The 21,049-nt window shown below is 51.1% G+C and overlaps 1 protein-coding gene across 1 annotated transcript in view; it reads left to right on the top strand.

Annotated features, from left to right (window-relative positions):
* The window catches only part of HAS3 (hyaluronan synthase 3), a 20,159-nt gene extending 284 nt beyond the window's left edge, over positions 1-19,875 (top strand). The window contains exons 2-4 of the mRNA XM_018557333.1: positions 15,014-15,622; positions 18,210-18,311; positions 18,946-19,875. Of these exons, the coding sequence (XP_018412835.1) occupies positions 15,014-15,622; positions 18,210-18,311; positions 18,946-19,875 (1,641 nt within the window). The remainder of the gene's footprint in view (positions 1-15,013; positions 15,623-18,209; positions 18,312-18,945) is intronic.
* Positions 19,876-21,049: the final 1,174 nt, after the last annotated feature.

Genomic DNA, 21,049 nt, shown 5'->3' with positions numbered 1-21,049 from the left:
CCCCCCTACTCTATCTATCTACATGGCAGCGCTGCTCTGTGGTCATGTCATCCTGCAGTGACACAAGAATTCACCCTCCCGTCCTTGTAGTCAGGATCCCTAGTCCTATCCCCTTCCCCCCTTCTATTACAGTTCTCCTTCTTCACACCCCCCTATAGAGAAGCATGGTGGGATGTCAGCTCCTCTGCTGGGTTCTGTAGTCCCACAATGGCTGGGCAGCTGTACACATCACCTTCCTGGAATTCCACAAAAAGTTTGGAAACTTTGGAGGGGTTTTGTAGTTCCAGCCATATTTAAAGCGGTATGCTCTTATAATATGTGATCAGCTGTTATTATGACATTGGAAAGGCTGCTCTCATTTTTGGGGTGCTCCAGCAGCCAATGAAGAGTTACCGCATGCGTCTACATTTTGAGTTTCTGTTAATTGTTGTTATAGAAAATGCTGGTCCACTGGCTGTAATTCTGCCACCGGTGCGCACGTCATTACGTTATGACATCACATGCACTTCATCTCGGTGATAGAGAGGAGGGGACGTTCATCTGGCAGGATAAAGTGTCCCGCCGGGTCCCCTCCTCTCTCGTGCAGCTGTTGGGCTCAGTGCCCGACTTTTCAGAGGGGGTGACACTAAAATGAAGGTCTTACACTAAAATGAAGGTCAGTAGTTATGATGTCCCCCCCCCCCCCCCCCCCGATTGTATTATCTGCTGTGGGCTGCACCCCCCTTGTGACGCCTCTGTTCTGAGTCACTAACATAGAACAAGTATTCAAATCACAGAAGTCAGAAGCCCTAATTGACATACTTATTAGGGCATTGATCCCAAAGGATCAGCATGACGGCCAGGTAACCAGCATTTCCAGGAGGAGATGTCAGCAATGGCAGCCTACATATACACTCATGGAGCCCCCACCTAAGTATTAACATAATGCCTATAAAGGTTTCTATTGGCAGGCACAAAATGTCAAAAAAGCTGAAAAATCCAAATTCTGCCCCCCGTCCTATCGTGTCACATGACTCCTGCATCTTCCAACTGCTGATAGTGTCTGATCAGTAGGCTGGGACGGCCGGGTCACCCTGTGGTCTCTTGGTGACACCGGTTGAGGGTTATGCGGTGTCACCTGCATTGCAGCACTGCACAGCCAGAGACTTTCTCAGCAAAGGAGATGCAGTGGGTCTGTACTGCAGGAGAGCTGTGATCCGGTGTATAGGGGGGTGACAGGGACGGTACGGGGGTACAGTATGGGGACAGCCTTTATCTCTGAACAGTTATTAGGAATAAGAAGTCAAACTTTAAGGGGTTTTCCACTTTCACCGCCAGCATTCCCTTTGTTCTGTGCCAAAGAATGGGAGTTGCCGTCCTCGTATCTTTGCCTTTCACCGGCTTCTGAGAAGCTGACATAGAACTTGGCGACGAATCGCAATTTTCCTGCAACACATGAAATATTCCCGCTGCTGGAACAAAGGTGAATCCTGGCAAGCAGGTGAAAACATTCACCCCACCCTTATCTTTATGTGAGTCGGCTGCCTCCACATCTGTTAGGGACAACACTCTATCCAAGTGACGAGCAGCAGATGTGTGCAGTGTGAATTGTTTCCTATCTGCCCCGTTCACACTGCAACATTGACTTGAGTTGGGTTGCAGTGCGTGGCGGAAAAATGACGACATGCTGCATATTTCCGCCCCGGAGCTCATCTGAGGTCACCATTGGTCAATGCAACTCACGGCAAATCTTAAAGAACACTGCAGGGGCTACTAACTGCTGGGGGGGGGGGCTCAAATAAAGCAGATATGTTACCTGATCCTCTATCCCGTGGTAGTCTGCACTCACCCCTCCGCTCCAGCTGTGGTATGCCCCTCAGCATCCTCACGTCTCCTGCAAGCCAATGACCCTGCATTAGATGTGATGACATCAGCGTTCCTTAGACCCCTGGAGCCCGGGGGGAGAAGAGGCTGAGGGGGACCGGTCTAGCAGCCTGGCAGAACCAAGGATCACGTCAGTATACCTGCTTACCTGCTTCATTAAAGCCCCCTTAGACAAAACAAGTGCCGAACCCTCGCAGTTTTCTAAGTGCCCGGAGTTCTTCTTTAAAGTAGAATTCAACTCTCAATAATGAATCCAGATCTAAGAAATAGACATCGCCCAGCAAAGCATCGCTTTACATTTTCGCCCAAACACAGTCATCATGTTTCTGAACAGCTCCGACACTCTCAGCTCAGCTTCCCTGAACTTCCTGTCCAGTACAAGGTCACAAAGGACAGAGCAGTCTCCAGCAACTGTTCATCTACTAGCTTGGAGGAGAGAGAGGAGCAGGGGGAGGGGCTTGATTTGCTGTGTCTGTGTATTTGTGGATCAAAGTAAATAAAGAATGTCACCAGCACTCCGACATAAGGTGAAATCAGTCCATTTAATGACTCAGAACGTCATCAATGCAAGCGCTTTCTGGGCCTCGCAGGGTCCCCTTCATCAGTCTCAGAATGTAGAATAGAAGACACAAGGGTGACTGCATAGCACTCTGCGTGAGAAAGGAGTCACCCTATGACAGGAAGTCAGGACCAGTGCTCAGGGGACCAGCTGATTCAGCAGGAAGCCAAATCAGACTCAAACCTGGAAATGTGACTGTGACGGGTAATACAGGAAGCCAAGAAAAGGGACGTTTCAGAATGCAGGAAGTACACGGCCAGTGGCCCTGTGGGGTGCTCTCTGGATTCTTGCTGCAGTGATTTACACATAACACTGATGGGTACACTGTGTAGACTTCCTGTATTAGTATTGGGTTCACTTGCCTGGATTTGCAGGGAGCATGGCGCCGTACCCTCAGCCTGCCGTAGCCTCTTGCTGCAGGTTGGAACAGCCGGGGCATTAAGTTCAGTTTATTTAAGCTTTGTAGTTACTCATCTTCAGTTCAGAAGTTAAAAGAAGAGCTTTGTGAGATGTAACCTGTCATTATAAGTGCTCCTTGTCCCCCTCCTCATCCCTCCAGCCCTTTGATGTTCCTCCGGTTCCCAGGAAGTTCAGTCACTGTGCCCAATACAGGTGTCTTTCCCATTTCCTGGGGCCCGGGGAACAATAAGACGGCGGAGCACTCGGGCCAATGTAACCTGGACAGGGATACAATTACTTCTTATTGGTGGACTCCCTGGTGATATGTATCATTCATCGTTCAAAATGAAATAGCTTTATCAAATTCTGTTTCTGTGCTGATAAGACAGACGTAAGTGTCCTGTTCAGAGATGGTGGAGGTCCATTCCAGGTCACTTTCTGGCATGACCATAAACCTTACGACTGGATAGATGTTCATCACCCAACTAAGTTCACAAAAACTCTTTCACAAAAAGGTTTATTCAGAAAACAAAGGGGGGGTGCGGCCCGCACCCGGGTGCCACCATTGGAGGGGTGACACCAAAATGACTGACAGTCATTTTGGTGTCACCCCTTATTAAAAGTCGGGCATATCGGTCACGGACAGAGAGCCTGACAGTGTCAGGAGAGAGGAGGGGACCCAGCGACATACCTCATCCCGCCGGGTGACCGTCCCCTCCTCTCTGTGCCGGCATCCATCACTAAGATGGCAGGTGTCAGTAAGATGACCATCGCGCATGTGCAGCAACGTCACGGCGAGGTGTCACCCGGTCTCCGCTCCGCTGAGTTCAGTGGGGAGAGTTCAGCGAGGAGAGTTCAGCGGGGAGAGTTCATCGGGGTGAGTGAGTTCAGCGGGCAGAGTTCAGCGGGGTGAGTTCAGCGGGGTGAGTTCATCGGGGAGAGTTCATCAGGGAGAGTTCAGCGGGGAGACTTCAGCGGGGAGAGTTCAGCGGGCAGAGTTCAGCGGGCAGAGTTCAGCGGGCAGAGTTCAGCGGGCAGAGTTCAGCGGGCAGAGTTCAGCGGGCAGAGTTCAGCGGGCAGAGTTCAGCGGGCAGAGTTCAGCGGGCAGAGTTCAGCGGGCAGAGTTCAGCGGGCAGAGTTCAGCGGGCAGAGTTCAGCGGGCAGAGTTCAGCGGGCAGAGTTCAGCGGGCAGAGTTCAGCGGGCAGAGTTCAGCGGGCAGAGTTCAGCGGGCAGAGTTCAGCGGGCAGAGTTCAGCGGGCAGAGTTCAGCGGGCAGAGTTCAGCGGGCAGAGTTCAGCGGGCAGAGTTCAGCGGGCAGAGTTCAGCGGGCAGAGTTCAGCGGGCAGAGTTCAGCGGGCAGAGTTCAGCGGGCAGAGTTCAGCGGGCAGAGTTCAGCGGGCAGAGTTCAGCGGGCAGAGTTCAGCGGGCAGAGTTCAGCGGGCAGAGTTCAGCGGGCAGAGTTCAGCGGGCAGAGTTCAGCGGGCAGAGTTCAGCGGGCAGAGTTCAGCGGGCAGAGTTCAGCGGGCAGAGTTCAGCGGGCAGAGTTCAGCGGGCAGAGTTCAGCGGGCAGAGTTCAGCGGGCAGAGTTCAGCGGGCAGAGTTCAGCGGGCAGAGTTCAGCGGGCAGAGTTCAGCGGGCAGAGTTCAGCGGGCAGAGTTCAGCGGGCAGAGTTCAGCGGGCAGAGTTCAGCGGGCAGAGTTCAGCGGGCAGAGTTCAGCGGGCAGAGTTCAGCGGGCAGAGTTCAGCGGGCAGAGTTCAGCGGGCAGAGTTCAGCGGGCAGAGTTCAGCGGGCAGAGTTCAGCGGGCAGAGTTCAGCGGGCAGAGTTCAGCGGGCAGAGTTCAGCGGGCAGAGTTCAGCGGGCAGAGTTCAGCGGGCAGAGTTCAGCGGGCAGAGTTCAGCGGGCAGAGTTCAGCGGGCAGAGTTCAGCGGGCAGAGTTCAGCGGGCAGAGTTCAGCGGGCAGAGTTCAGCGGGCAGAGTTCAGCGGGCAGAGTTCAGCGGGCAGAGTTCAGCGGGCAGAGTTCAGCGGGCAGAGTTCAGCGGGCAGAGTTCAGCGGGCAGAGTTCAGCGGGCAGAGTTCAGCGGGCAGAGTTCAGCGGGCAGAGTTCAGCGGGCAGAGTTCAGCGGGCAGAGTTCAGCGGGCAGAGTTCAGCGGGCAGAGTTCAGCGGGCAGAGTTCAGCGGGCAGAGTTCAGCGGGCAGAGTTCAGCGGGCAGAGTTCAGCGGGCAGAGTTCAGCGGGCAGAGTTCAGCGGGCAGAGTTCAGCGGGCAGAGTTCAGCGGGCAGAGTTCAGCGGGCAGAGTTCAGCGGGCAGAGTTCAGCGGGCAGAGTTCAGCGGGCAGAGTTCAGCGGGCAGAGTTCAGCGGGCAGAGTTCAGCGGGCAGAGTTCAGCGGGCAGAGTTCAGCGGGCAGAGTTCAGCGGGCAGAGTTCAGCGGGCAGAGTTCAGCGGGCAGAGTTCAGCGGGCAGAGTTCAGCGGGCAGAGTTCAGCGGGCAGAGTTCAGCGGGCAGAGTTCAGCGGGCAGAGTTCAGCGGGCAGAGTTCAGCGGGCAGAGTTCAGCGGGCAGAGTTCAGCGGGCAGAGTTCAGCGGGCAGAGTTCAGCGGGCAGAGTTCAGCGGGCAGAGTTCAGCGGGCAGAGTTCAGCGGGCAGAGTTCAGCGGGCAGAGTTCAGCGGGCAGAGTTCAGCGGGCAGAGTTCAGCGGGCAGAGTTCAGCGGGCAGAGTTCAGCGGGCAGAGTTCAGCGGGCAGAGTTCAGCGGGCAGAGTTCAGCGGGCAGAGTTCAGCGGGCAGAGTTCAGCGGGCAGAGTTCAGCGGGCAGAGTTCAGCGGGCAGAGTTCAGCGGGCAGAGTTCAGCGGGCAGAGTTCAGCGGGCAGAGTTCAGCGGGCAGAGTTCAGCGGGCAGAGTTCAGCGGGCAGAGTTCAGCGGGCAGAGTTCAGCGGGCAGAGTTCAGCGGGCAGAGTTCAGCGGGCAGAGTTCAGCGGGCAGAGTTCAGCGGGCAGAGTTCAGCGGGCAGAGTTCAGCGGGCAGAGTTCAGCGGGCAGAGTTCAGCGGGCAGAGTTCAGCGGGCAGAGTTCAGCGGGCAGAGTTCAGCGGGCAGAGTTCAGCGGGCAGAGTTCAGCGGGCAGAGTTCAGCGGGCAGAGTTCAGCGGGCAGAGTTCAGCGGGCAGAGTTCAGCGGGCAGAGTTCAGCGGGCAGAGTTCAGCGGGCAGAGTTCAGCGGGCAGAGTTCAGCGGGCAGAGTTCAGCGGGCAGAGTTCAGCGGGCAGAGTTCAGCGGGCAGAGTTCAGCGGGCAGAGTTCAGCGGGCAGAGTTCAGCGGGCAGAGTTCAGCGGGCAGAGTTCAGCGGGCAGAGTTCAGCGGGCAGAGTTCAGCGGGCAGAGTTCAGCGGGCAGAGTTCAGCGGGCAGAGTTCAGCGGGCAGAGTTCAGCGGGCAGAGTTCAGCGGGCAGAGTTCAGCGGGCAGAGTTCAGCGGGCAGAGTTCAGCGGGCAGAGTTCAGCGGGCAGAGTTCAGCGGGCAGAGTTCAGCGGGCAGAGTTCAGCGGGCAGAGTTCAGCGGGCAGAGTTCAGCGGGCAGAGTTCAGCGGGCAGAGTTCAGCGGGCAGAGTTCAGCGGGCAGAGTTCAGCGGGCAGAGTTCAGCGGGCAGAGTTCAGCGGGCAGAGTTCAGCGGGCAGAGTTCAGCGGGCAGAGTTCAGCGGGCAGAGTTCAGCGGGCAGAGTTCAGCGGGCAGAGTTCAGCGGGCAGAGTTCAGCGGGCAGAGTTCAGCGGGCAGAGTTCAGCGGGCAGAGTTCAGCGGGCAGAGTTCAGCGGGCAGAGTTCAGCGGGCAGAGTTCAGCGGGCAGAGTTCAGCGGGCAGAGTTCAGCGGGCAGAGTTCAGCGGGCAGAGTTCAGCGGGCAGAGTTCAGCGGGCAGAGTTCAGCGGGCAGAGTTCAGCGGGCAGAGTTCAGCGGGCAGAGTTCAGCGGGCAGAGTTCAGCGGGCAGAGTTCAGCGGGCAGAGTTCAGCGGGCAGAGTTCAGCGGGCAGAGTTCAGCGGGCAGAGTTCAGCGGGCAGAGTTCAGCGGGCAGAGTTCAGCGGGCAGAGTTCAGCGGGCAGAGTTCAGCGGGCAGAGTTCAGCGGGCAGAGTTCAGCGGGCAGAGTTCAGCGGGCAGAGTTCAGCGGGCAGAGTTCAGCGGGCAGAGTTCAGCGGGCAGAGTTCAGCGGGCAGAGTTCAGCGGGCAGAGTTCAGCGGGCAGAGTTCAGCGGGCAGAGTTCAGCGGGCAGAGTTCAGCGGGCAGAGTTCAGCGGGCAGAGTTCAGCGGGCAGAGTTCAGCGGGCAGAGTTCAGCGGGCAGAGTTCAGCGGGCAGAGTTCAGCGGGCAGAGTTCAGCGGGCAGAGTTCAGCGGGCAGAGTTCAGCGGGCAGAGTTCAGCGGGCAGAGTTCAGCGGGCAGAGTTCAGCGGGCAGAGTTCAGCGGGCAGAGTTCAGCGGGCAGAGTTCAGCGGGCAGAGTTCAGCGGGCAGAGTTCAGCGGGCAGAGTTCAGCGGGCAGAGTTCAGCGGGCAGAGTTCAGCGGGCAGAGTTCAGCGGGCAGAGTTCAGCGGGCAGAGTTCAGCGGGCAGAGTTCAGCGGGCAGAGTTCAGCGGGCAGAGTTCAGCGGGCAGAGTTCAGCGGGCAGAGTTCAGCGGGCAGAGTTCAGCGGGCAGAGTTCAGCGGGCAGAGTTCAGCGGGCAGAGTTCAGCGGGCAGAGTTCAGCGGGCAGAGTTCAGCGGGCAGAGTTCAGCGGGCAGAGTTCAGCGGGCAGAGTTCAGCGGGCAGAGTTCAGCGGGCAGAGTTCAGCGGGCAGAGTTCAGCGGGCAGAGTTCAGCGGGCAGAGTTCAGCGGGCAGAGTTCAGCGGGCAGAGTTCAGCGGGCAGAGTTCAGCGGGCAGAGTTCAGCGGGCAGAGTTCAGCGGGCAGAGTTCAGCGGGCAGAGTTCAGCGGGCAGAGTTCAGCGGGCAGAGTTCAGCGGGCAGAGTTCAGCAGGGTGAGTTCAGCGGGGAGCGTTCAGCGGGGAGAGGTCAGCGGGGTGAGTTCAGCGGGGAGAGTTCAGCGGGGAGAGTTCAGTGTACTTCTCATAGTTTGGTGTAGTGACAGCCTCATCAGACTCCTGGGAGTTGTAGTCCCACTGTGCAGAAGCCTCGGTGCTGTTCTGACTCTGCAGATCACATCTCGGATCTCGTTTTCTGAACGCTTCCAAAAGTTAATTTGACCTAAGTGGCCTGATAATAAGAGAAAATTGAAGGGACGGCTGCGGGATGACAGGCCCCGGCCTGATGGATAATTTGAGGGTTTCAGGCAGCAATTATTGTGCTGGGCTCAGTCATTTGAGAAGCCGGCTCTCTATCGGCCTCCTCCTCCTTCACAGGCAGATCTGAAAGCTCTAATTATCAGCCGAGCACGTGACTGACGTTCTCCGCCCAGCAAAGCTGTTCATGGGCAGAAGAGGGGTTTGATATCTTGCCAGAAGGACATTCTGAAAAGGGATTTTTAATTCACTAAAAAAGTTTAGCCGGTTCCCTTTTTATAAGTCAAAAATAAAAGTGCAGCGTCCACCAGGAGAGAGGTTTTCATGCTATCATTCACTGTAAAGGCCTGAGCACGTACTAATAAACTCTCAAACTCAGTTATGGATTCGAATCCATCATGTATACATCACCCTGAAAAGTATTTATTTAAAGCTGCACTCCGGGTAAAATGATCATTTACACATCACACTGGGGTATAAATGAACATGAAAACGTTGTGTGTTAGATGCAGAGTCTAGAAATCTCACCTTGCGGCACGCCACCTCCGGCACACAAGGCTGACATTCCAGGCTCTTAAGAGAGGGAGAGATGCAATTTAAGCGGTACAGCATCACGTCTTCACTCCTCCAATCCCATCTTCTCTCCTCTTCCAATCACATCTTCTCTCCTCCTCCAATCCCATCTTCTCTCCTCTTCCAATCCCATCTTCTCTCCTCTTCCAATCCCATCTTCTCTCCTCTTCCAATCCCATCTTCTCTCCTCTTCCAATCCCATCTTCTCTCCTCTTCCAATCCCATCTTCTCTCCTCTTCCAATCCCATCTTCTCTCCTCTTCCAATCCCATCTTCTCTCCTCTTCCAATCCCATCTTCTCTCCTCTTCCAATCCCATCTTCTCTCCTCTTCCAATCCCATCTTCTCTCCTCTTCCAATCCCATCTTCTCTCCTCTTCCAATCCCATCTTCTCTCCTCTTCCAATCCCATCTTCTCTCCTCTTCCAATCCCATCTTCTCTCCTCTTCCAATCCCATCTTCTCTCCTCTTCCAATCCCATCTTCTCTCCTCTTCCAATCCCATCTTCTCTCCTCTTCCAATCCCATCTTCTCTCCTCTTCCAATCCCATCTTCTCTCCTCTTCCAATCCCATCTTCTCTCCTCTTCCAATCCCATCTTCTCTCCTCTTCCAATCCCATCTTCTCTCCTCTTCCAATCCCATCTTCTCTCCTCTTCCAATCCCATCTTCTCTCCTCTTCCAATCCCATCTTCTCTCCTCTTCCAATCCCATCTTCTCTCCTCTTCCAATCCCATCTTCTCTCCTCTTCCAATCCCATCTTCTCTCCTCTTCCAATCCCATCTTCTCTCCTCTTCCAATCCCATCTTCTCTCCTCTTCCAATCCCATCTTCTCTCCTCTTCCAATCCCATCTTCTCTCCTCTTCCAATCCCATCTTCTCTCCTCTTCCAATCCCATCTTCTCTCCTCTTCCAATCCCATCTTCTCTCCTCTTCCAATCCCATCTTCTCTCCTCTTCCAATCCCATCTTCTCTCCTCTTCCAATCCCATCTTCTCTCCTCTTCCAATCCCATCTTCTCTCCTCTTCCAATCCCATCTTCTCTCCTCTTCCAATCCCATCTTCTCTCCTCTTCCAATCCCATCTTCTCTCCTCTTCCAATCCCATCTTCTCTCCTCTTCCAATCCCATCTTCTCTCCTCTTCCAATCCCATCTTCTCTCCTCTTCCAATCCCATCTTCTCTCCTCTTCCAATCCCATCTTCTCTCCTCTTCCAATCCCATCTTCTCTCCTCTTCCAATCCCATCTTCTCTCCTCTTCCAATCCCATCTTCTCTCCTCTTCCAATCCCATCTTCTCTCCTCTTCCAATCCCATCTTCTCTCCTCTTCCAATCCCATCTTCTCTCCTCTTCCAATCCCATCTTCTCTCCTCTTCCAATCCCATCTTCTCTCCTCTTCCAATCCCATCTTCTCTCCTCTTCCAATCCCATCTTCTCTCCTCTTCCAATCCCATCTTCTCTCCTCTTCCAATCCCATCTTCTCTCCTCTTCCAATCCCATCTTCTCTCCTCTTCCAATCCCATCTTCTCTCCTCTTCCAATCCCATCTTCTCTCCTCTTCCAATCCCATCTTCTCTCCTCTTCCAATCCCATCTTCTCTCCTCTTCCAATCCCATCTTCTCTCCTCTTCCAATCCCATCTTCTCTCCTCTTCCAATCCCATCTTCTCTCCTCTTCCAATCCCATCTTCTCTCCTCTTCCAATCCCATCTTCTCTCCTCTTCCAATCCCATCTTCTCTCCTCTTCCAATCCCATCTTCTCTCCTCTTCCAATCCCATCTTCTCTCCTCTTCCAATCCCATCTTCTCTCCTCTTCCAATCCCATCTTCTCTCCTCTTCCAATCCCATCTTCTCTCCTCTTCCAATCCCATCTTCTCTCCTCTTCCAATCCCATCTTCTCTCCTCTTCCAATCCCATCTTCTCTCCTCTTCCAATCCCATCTTCTCTCCTCTTCCAATCCCATCTTCTCTCCTCTTCCAATCCCATCTTCTCTCCTCTTCCAATCCCATCTTCTCTCCTCTTCCAATCCCATCTTCTCTCCTCTTCCAATCCCATCTTCTCTCCTCTTCCAATCCCATCTTCTCTCCTCTTCCAATCCCATCTTCTCTCCTCTTCCAATCCCATCTTCTCTCCTCTTCCAATCCCATCTTCTCTCCTCTTCCAATCCCATCTTCTCTCCTCTTCCAATCCCATCTTCTCTCCTCTTCCAATCCCATCTTCTCTCCTCTTCCAATCCCATCTTCTCTCCTCTTCCAATCCCATCTTCTCTCCTCTTCCAATCCCATCTTCTCTCCTCTTCCAATCCCATCTTCTCTCCTCTTCCAATCCCATCTTCTCTCCTCTTCCAATCCCATCTTCTCTCCTCTTCCAATCCCATCTTCTCTCCTCTTCCAATCCCATCTTCTCTCCTCTTCCAATCCCATCTTCTCTCCTCTTCCAATCCCATCTTCTCTCCTCTTCCAATCCCATCTTCTCTCCTCTTCCAATCCCATCTTCTCTCCTCTTCCAATCCCATCTTCTCTCCTCTTCCAATCCCATCTTCTCTCCTCTTCCAATCCCATCTTCTCTCCTCTTCCAATCCCATCTTCTCTCCTCTTCCAATCCCATCTTCTCTCCTCTTCCAATCCCATCTTCTCTCCTCTTCCAATCCCATCTTCTCTCCTCTTCCAATCCCATCTTCTCTCCTCTTCCAATCCCATCTTCTCTCCTCTTCCAATCCCATCTTCTCTCCTCTTCCAATCCCATCTTCTCTCCTCTTCCAATCCCATCTTCTCTCCTCTTCCAATCCCATCTTCTCTCCTCTTCCAATCCCATCTTCTCTCCTCTTCCAATCCCATCTTCTCTCCTCTTCCAATCCCATCTTCTCTCCTCTTCCAATCCCATCTTCTCTCCTCTTCCAATCCCATCTTCTCTCCTCTTCCAATCCCATCTTCTCTCCTCTTCCAATCCCATCTTCTCTCCTCTTCCAATCCCATCTTCTCTCCTCTTCCAATCCCATCTTCTCTCCTCTTCCAATCCCATCTTCTCTCCTCTTCCAATCCCATCTTCTCTCCTCTTCCAATCCCATCTTCTCTCCTCTTCCAATCCCATCTTCTCTCCTCTTCCAATCCCATCTTCTCTCCTCTTCCAATCCCATCTTCTCTCCTCTTCCAATCCCATCTTCTCTCCTCTTCCAATCCCATCTTCTCTCCTCTTCCAATCCCATCTTCTCTCCTCTTCCAATCCCATCTTCTCTCCTCTTCCAATCCCATCTTCTCTCCTCTTCCAATCCCATCTTCTCTCCTCTTCCAATCCCATCTTCTCTCCTCTTCCAATCCCATCTTCTCTCCTCTTCCAATCCCATCTTCTCTCCTCTTCCAATCCCATCTTCTCTCCTCTTCCAATCCCATCTTCTCTCCTCTTCCAATCCCATCTTCTCTCCTCTTCCAATCCCATCTTCTCTCCTCTTCCAATCCCATCTTCTCTCCTCTTCCAATCCCATCTTCTCTCCTCTTCCAATCCCATCTTCTCTCCTCTTCCAATCCCATCTTCTCTCCTCTTCCAATCCCATCTTCTCTCCTCTTCCAATCCCATCTTCTCTCCTCTTCCAATCCCATCTTCTCTCCTCTTCCAATCCCATCTTCTCTCCTCTTCCAATCCCATCTTCTCTCCTCTTCCAATCCCATCTTCTCTCCTCTTCCAATCCCATCTTCTCTCCTCTTCCAATCCCATCTTCTCTCCTCTTCCAATCCCATCTTCTCTCCTCTTCCAATCCCATCTTCTCTCCTCTTCCAATCCCATCTTCTCTCCTCTTCCAATCCCATCTTCTCTCCTCTTCCAATCCCATCTTCTCTCCTCTTCCAATCCCATCTTCTCTCCTCTTCCAATCCCATCTTCTCTCCTCTTCCAATCCCATCTTCTCTCCTCTTCCAATCCCATCTTCTCTCCTCTTCCAATCCCATCTTCTCTCCTCTTCCAATCCCATCTTCTCTCCTCTTCCAATCCCATCTTCTCTCCTCTTCCAATCCCATCTTCTCTCCTCTTCCAATCCCATCTTCTCTCCTCTTCCAATCCCATCTTCTCTCCTCTTCCAATCCCATCTTCTCTCCTCTTCCAATCCCATCTTCTCTCCTCTTCCAATCCCATCTTCTCTCCTCTTCCAATCCCATCTTCTCTCCTCTTCCAATCCCATCTTCTCTCCTCTTCCAATCCCATCTTCTCTCCTCTTCCAATCCCATCTTCTCTCCTCTTCCAATCCCATCTTCTCTCCTCTTCCAATCCCATCTTCTCTCCTCTTCCAATCACATCTTCTCTCCTCCTCCAATCATATCTTCTCTCCTCCACCAATCACATCTTCTCTCCTCCACCAATCACAACTTCTCTCCTCTTCCAATCACATCGTTAAGGTATGCCGCCGGGTCCCCTCCTCTCTCCTGATACTGTCAGGCTTTCGGTACATGACCGAGCGCCCGACTTTTCAGAGGTAGGGTGACACCAAAATGACTGTCACTCATTTTGGTGTCACCCCTCCCGGGTGGGGTGCGGGCCGCACCCCCTTTGTGACGTCACTACGCACGAGTGCCTCCGTAACAGCCGGCTAGCTGATGGAGGCACCTGTGCAGGGAGCGGTGGGGAGAGCAATGCGGGGACCTACTAGAGAACGAGGAACTGAACATTTTTAAACAAAAATAATGGAGGATTTGGGCAAGCGTGGGCCTGCCATTCACAAAAATACGGAGGTGTAATATCCCTTTAAGTCTTGTGCTATTTTCTTGCATGAAAATGAGGAAAATCAAATGATGTTCTGAGTGACCTTATAACATAATTGTATTGCCTGTTGATCCCGCCATTCCATCTGTTATTGTTCCACTTCATTTCAGTCATTTGCACTTTGACTAGCAGCAGATCTCTTGTAGTCTATAATGACCCCGTATTGTGACGCACTCCCCGTAGGAGAGAAAAGTGAGTCTGCCATTGCTGACCTTCTCACAATTGTATCTGTTCTATTCTACTGGACCATCTACAGAACCTGCCACCGGGCTTAGTTTGCTTCAAGCAGGTTTTGTATTCTCATACAAGTCTATGGTCAACTGCAGGCCTAATGCACCTCTCAATGATTGTGAATGGTCTCAGGAGCATCTCAAACTGATGTCAAACGCATGCCATTGGTACAAGGCCAAAGCCTGTCAACTCTGGCTCTAACACTGTAAACATGCTTACAGGAGGGCAAAAGCTCAGGGGTAACCCCATCAATAAGATGCTCCTCTTCTTTGCTGTCCAATCAGCTGGCCAGGGGAGGAGAGGTGACTAAGAAATCAGATCTTAAAAAGATATTGATGCCTGCAATGACACAACCGATGGCTCATAACCCCAGATTTCAGGGGCGGTGGTGGGGTTCAGGGGTGTAATTGCAGCACTAAGAGTCAGGTGAGACTTATATGTGGGACATATGACTGAGATCCTCAGGATGTGATTTTTGGCTGTCGTTCCACTTTAATGACCTATAAGAACTAACTAGGGGTTGATTTGGTTCTAGTCCGAGGGCACTAAGCATCCTAAATATCACCAGTGCCCCCAACTGCACCCGAACAAAGTCCCAGGATACATTCCTTAATTCCAGGAATCTTCAGAAGGGTCAAAAGACAAGCCAGAACCCCTCTTCAGTGGTGGCGGTAGGCAGTCTGCATGAGACCAGAGTTGGACAAATTAATCTGGAATTCAGTAGCCAGTCCCTCCAATCCAGGAGCCAGCAGGATCGTTTTTAGGAGCCAGCTCCATTGACAACAACTAGAGAAAACCTCAAAAGTTGGGCACTAGCTGGAATGTTTAGGCGCACTGGCGACCTGGCTCCTAGGATTAGTCCAGCCCTGGCATAGACCTTGGCTGATGTCATGACCTGTGAGCAGTGGTCTGTGCAGCATTCATTGTGCGCGCAGGCTGTATAATGACGCACAACCAGGGGGTGTTTTATTGGCAGCCTGGGCTCACAGGAAGCCAGTGGAATGAATTATGCAAATTAATGGAAGAGGACTGGTGCTGGACGATGAAGGTTCTGGAGGGTGAGACGTGATTTGGGAATTCTTTTTTTTGGGATGGGACGGGGAAGAGATAAAAAAAAAATCTACATTGAGTTGCGCTATAACTTTTTTATTTTTGGATTCTTTGGAAAGAGCATGAATATAAAGTTGACTTCCCCTTTAAGTAATCCTTTCCAGTCAGGACTCCTTATACCTGTGTATAATTATAAGTTATCATGTGGAGGGACGCACTTCGCTGACACAGCTGGCAGACGCGGCACTTAAACTGTCAGCTATACATGTGGTGACTTGGATGTATCTTCGGGTACTTGCTACACTGGGTTTAATTCAACTCTGTCTGTTTTTCTCTCGGGGCAGATGCCAGGGCGGCTGCTGACGGCTTTGAAGGTCCTGGGCACAAGCCTCTTTGCCCTGCTGGTGCTGGGGGGCATTCTCGCTGCCTATGTCACCGGATACCAGTTCATACACACCGACCGGCACCACCTCTCCTTCGGACTGTACGGGGCCATCCTGGGACTGCATCTGCTCACCCAGAGCCTTTTCGCTTACCTGGAGCACAGACGGATGCGGAAAGGAAGGCAGAAGTTCCCGACGGGAAACTCTAGAGTGGCGCTATGCATCGCAGCCTATCAAGAAGACCTGGAGTACCTTAGAAAGTGCCTGCAGTCGGTACGGCGGCTCTCCTACCCTCACCTGCGGGTCGTGATGGTGGTGGATGGAAACGCGGAAGATGACAGATACATGATGGACATTTTCAGGGAGGTGATGGGATCTGAAGGCACCTGCTGCTACGTCTGGGACAATAACTACCATGTGACAGAAGAAGGGGGGCAGGAAGGCGAAAGGGGCGTACAGGAACTGGTACAGAAGTTTCCGTATACCTGTATCATGCAAAGATGGGGAGGAAAGAGAGAGGTGATGTACACAGCCTTCCGAGCACTGGGAGACAGTGTGGACTATGTGCAGGTAAGAGATACATTGCTATGGTCTGTATTGGAATTATGTATTGTAGTTGTACAATATGGAGGATGTAGGGCTTGTACAGGCTGGTGCAGGAATCATGGGCCATGCAGGCTGCGTTGTAGCACATGGCATTTGAGTGCACGCTACCAGGCAGCAACTTTGTAGCAGGGTTCAATGAAGTCATGAATAGGGCTATATGGGGCAGTATATATATATATATATATGTATATATATATATTTATTTGTCCATTCAGTCCTGAGAGTTGTGACTGGACAGTGAATTTGGATGGGAAACCTTAACACAAGCATGTTGACGTGCAAAAGAATGTCTATTGACGCCATGCACCAGAACGGACGGGTCTGAATGGGCCCTTAAGGATGTGTTAATGAATACAGAGCTGCACTGATTTGTGTCTTTTGTATCTGCCTGGAGGAGAACGTTAAAGCAAAGTTCCAACTCACCACCCAGCCTTTTACAAGTCGCAGCCCAGTGTCTATACTTACCTTTATCACTGATCTCCAATCCTGGTACTTCCAGGTATGGGGGAACATGTGACATACACCCGACCTGCCCACAATGCAATGGAGCGGGAAATATATAATTAAGAAGTATATTTATAAACAATTTACAGATCCATTCACCGTGTGAATCTTTGTGAACATTCATTCTGTGCGAATAGAGGCAAAAACAAACATCTTTAGTATGTTATTTCTTTTTAGGCCACATGTAACGTTTGGATAAAACTACATTATGGCCACTAGATGGAGCTGAGGAGTATAGTAAATAAATACTTCTTTCCTCGGCTCCATCTAGTGGCCATAATGGGGTATACACCCTATATTCCAAATGTAACATTTGACCTGAAAAGAAAATACACTAAGGGCGTTTGTTTTTGCCTCCATGGACGCAGAACGAATGTTCAGAGATTCACAGGGCGAATGGCTCGGCAAATTGTTTATAAATAGACCCCAAGTGTGAAGTTGTTGACAATATGAGGTTGGAAGTGACGTTGAGGGTCTGAGTGGTGGAGAAATCCCTAAAGAGGGATGATAGGGTCTAGAGAGGAAGGGTGGTGTAGGAAAGGCCGGGTAGGTGTGTGATGTGCTATAAAGGATCATTTAGGGCCGACCCTGGGAAGGGGCAAGCCAATTGTTTCCATGGAAAGAAGAAGCTTCACAATTTTTGGGTTATAAACAATGTCAGAACATTTCCTAACATATATCAGAAGATTCATATAACCTGAAGCAGTAGCAAGGACAAGGAGTTCCCTGACATAGGTCCATGACAGTAGCTGATCACCGGACAGATAATTGTGTTGTAAATGCTTTATAAATCTGCCACAAAATGAGGAATCTATAGGGAAGCATCACAAGACTCTCGGCAGCTCGTGTCATGTCTTCTTGGGCTTTATTTATGGATCCTTCCCAGTCAGAACACAATTCATAAAACACACAGCTCTCCCCACATTCCATCCAACGGCTTGTGCCAAGTATCAGCTATTTTCCACAGGCCTGATCCGTCTTATGCTACAGTATCATAAACACAATAACACGTGTGCTGTAATAAAAGTCCAAACAAAGTCAAGTCTGCAGCAATGTACATTCTACTCACAGAGAGTCCTCTTTATGCAGTTGCCTAGGGAATAAGGGTCGGGATATAGTTGTGATGTGTTCAATTGTAATCCGAATATGAGTATATTTTAGTTTCTATACCCTTGGGCAGGGGTGGGCAACTCTGGCACTCCAGCTGTGCTTTAACTATAAATTCCAACATGCCTCTGGGAGTCATGCCTGTTAGTCCCTGTTCACACCACAGGCGTTTGTGGCTCGTATTTGTCAGCACTGGAAAGCTCAACACAAAAAAATCCCATTTATTTCTATAGTCCCTGTTCACGCCTCAGCGTAGCGTCCCGCGTAGAAAAAAGCCTGTCGCTGGAAAAAAAGTACATGAGCTTCTTTTTTTTTGTGCGGATCAGTGCGATTTGTCCCCATAGACTCAATAGGAAAAACCTGCAAATGGTGCTGATTTGCGCCCCGCCCCCAAAAAAGCTCATGTACTTTTATTCAGCGACAGGCTTTTTCCACGCGGGACGCTATGCTGAGGCGTGAACGGGGAGTATAGAAATAAATGGGATTTCTTGTGTTGAGCTTTTCAGTGCTGACAAATACGAGCCACAAACGCCTGTGGTGTGAACTGGGACTGTCAGTGTTGCAATGCCTCATGGGACTTGTAGTTCTGCAACAGCTGGAGGGCCGGAGTTCCCCACCCCCACAACTATTTGTGCTTTTCATTCTGCTTGCAGTGAGTTCCAGTTGGAGGACTTTCAGTCCCTAACCAAAAAGGGAGCCGGAGAGTGGATATGCCCCCGGGACTGCACTGACAGTGTGCGGATGCACAGATCTTGGATTATTATACAGTATTTATATAGCGGCAACAGTTTGCGCAGCGCTGTACAATATAAGGAACACTATATGGTTCACTTCTCCGGCCTTCTCCAAACTCTTCACCCTTTTGTGGATAATCCTGTTTATATCAGTTTATGTGAAAACAGAACAGCTCCATAATATTTGATACCCTTTCATTTTGTAGGTCTGCGATTCTGACACTGTGTTGGACCCAGCATGCACTGCAGAAATGCTGCGTATTTTGGAGGAAGACCCAAAAGTGGGTGGAGTTGGAGGAGACGTGCAGGTAAATATCAGAACCTTTTCAGTAAACGGTTAGTGCAGCCGCAGTGTGTAGTGACTCCATTGGTAAGAGATATGCATCTTACCTCCCAAGTCAGCCCACTTGCTGAGACCGGCACCATGGAGTTTGCTCTCCAAGCTTCAGTTACCTTCCAGAGAATCCATCACGGGGAGTGAAGCTGGCCATATACTCTTCGTTTTTTCTCGTTCAGTCCCATGGGAAAATACTTTAGAATCCTCCATCAATGTTAACATCGCGGATGGCGGAATTCCCCCCGCCGGACTATAGTGACTGATTGGCAGCAGTCATTAGCAGCAGTCACTGTTTAGTTGCGATTCTTTTGGCCGGCTCCTTCAACAAAAGTCAATTGGAAAATCAAATTTTGCTGAACAGGGGGTCCGAGCTGGGCCACACACTGGCCTTCTGGATAAAATGTGACCAGTGTATGGCCAGCTGTAGACTTTATGCTGGGGGTTGGTGGGCAGAGGGACACCTTAGCAGGGAGGTTTTACCCCTGATGTCCCAGGGAGATATGAGACACCACAGAATGCATATCAATATCAAGTCCATATCAACCAGACAGCTTTTTATCGTCCATCTCTATCTCCCATTGACGTCTCCTTTCATTTCCATCCAGATATTGAACAAATACGATTCGTGGATCTCCTTCTTGAGCAGTGTGCGTTACTGGATGGCATTTAATGTGGAGCGAGCTTGCCAGTCCTACTTTGGCTGTGTGCAGTGCATCAGCGGCCCACTGGGGATGTACCGGAACAGCCTTCTGCAATATTTCCTGGAGGATTGGTACCACCAGACATTCCTGGGCCAGAAATGCAGCTTTGGAGATGACCGACACCTTACCAATCGCGTGCTTAGCATGGGCTACCGGACTAAGTACACGGCACGTTCCAAGTGCCTGACAGAGACCCCCACCAAGTACCTGCGTTGGCTGAACCAGCAGACACGGTGGAGCAAATCCTATTTCCGGGAGTGGTTGTACAACGCTCTCTGGTTCCACAAACATCACCTCTGGATGACCTATGAGTCTGTGGTGACCGGCTTCTTCCCATTCTTTCTGGTGGCCACCGTGGTGCAGCTCTTCTACCGTGGTCGCATTTGGAACATCATGCTTTTCCTCTTGACCGTTCAGCTGGTCGGCATCGTGAAGGCCACCTACGCGTGCTTCCTCCGCGGCAACGTGGAAATGATCTTCATGTCTTTGTACTCTCTTCTCTACATGACCAGCCTGCTCCCTGCCAAAATGTTTGCAGTGATCACCATCAACAAGTCTGGCTGGGGTACCTCAGGGCGCAAAAAGCTTGTGGTGAACTTCATGGGGGTAGTACCGGTATCGGTCTGGTTCTGTGTCCTTCTGGGGGGTCTGGTGTACACGGCCTACTGCCAAAGTCAGGACCCCTTCACCGAAACCGAACTGCTGTTCCTGGTAACGGGAGCCATACTGTATGGCTGTTATTGGCTGGCGCTGCTAAGTTTGTACGTGGCGATTGTTGCCCGGCGCTGCGGCAAGAAACAGGAGCTTTATAACCTGGCGCTAGCGGAGGTGTGAAGTCTTGTTTCGCGCCGACAACCGGGCCAACCAAAACTTTAACTTGCAGGACGGTGGAAGAACGAGGTCACCGGGGGACAATTTTATCACCAGCAAAGTCTAACAGAGACAAGAATACACTATGCATACATATACCTCAGGCAGATCACAATAAGAGCAAGTTGCCAAAGCAATATGAGCCATATGTGGCACAGCCTTAAGGTACCCAGTATTATTGGTATGGTGCCAGCCACAAAGCAATCACTGTGAGCAAGCTCTGCAGAGCATTGCACATCAACATTGACAGCAAGGAAACAGGTTTGCTTTAAATGGGTTTGTTTTACTTAATCCAATCTCTTCTTGCAGGTTGTTGTTTTAGACAGTAGGAAGGGTTAGAACCTCTGGCATGTTTTATTTGTTGTCTGTGTGGGAGATTCCCCCTCACTTCCTTCCAAGACAGGAAGAGGTGAGAATCTCTCTGAAGGGGGACACAAACAAAAACACATTTTAGTGGAGTGGGGAAAAATTGGAAGTTCTGTTTTCATTGCTGTTTGTGTCTTCCTGTGACAACTACTTCCCCATTTCTTGTATTAGTGAACAAGAAACCGGTTTCTTCTTGCACAGGAAGTGGGGTTGGGGGGTGAATTTCCTTAATTGGGGTCACAGACAGAAAGAAAACTGACAGAAATTGTAACTCATGCCCACTCTATGCAGAACTGAAAACAATGGCTGGGGGCTTTAAACCTTTTGGTAGTTAAAGGAAACCTGTCTGGACAGGAATATGTACGCTGGTATGTTGGCGCCGGTGGATTTGTCCTCAGCACGGGGTGCAGAAAAGCATCAATAAGACGCGGGATTAAGAAAGATTGACACCGGCGGTGGACAAATTAATATGGAATTCAGGAGATTCCGGCAGGATTGTATCTAGGAGCCGGCTCTACTGACAACAACTAAGGAAAACCTCCAAAGTTATAGAGCAGTTTTATGGAGCATTGGCGACCTGGCTCCTGGGGTTTGTCCAGGCCTGATTGGCGCACACCAATTTCTATATGCCAAATATATTTCTATTAGTGGCTCCAGCAACAAATTAGTAAAAGTGGCGTACCAGTTTGTTGTGTGGTGGTGCACCAGATTTGGCTGCGCTTACCCTGGTGTGTGCCAAAATGTTGGTGGAAATCTGAAGTCATCTTCTGCT

The sequence above is a fragment of the Nanorana parkeri genome, unplaced genomic scaffold (assembly GCF_000935625.1).
Source record: "Nanorana parkeri isolate BGI_ZX_2015 unplaced genomic scaffold, ASM93562v1 scaffold280, whole genome shotgun sequence".
NCBI classification, from domain to species: Eukaryota; Metazoa; Chordata; class Amphibia; order Anura; family Dicroglossidae; genus Nanorana; species Nanorana parkeri.
The sequence above is the reverse complement of the archived record's forward strand: the minus strand, read 5'-3'. Positions and strand labels throughout refer to the sequence as shown.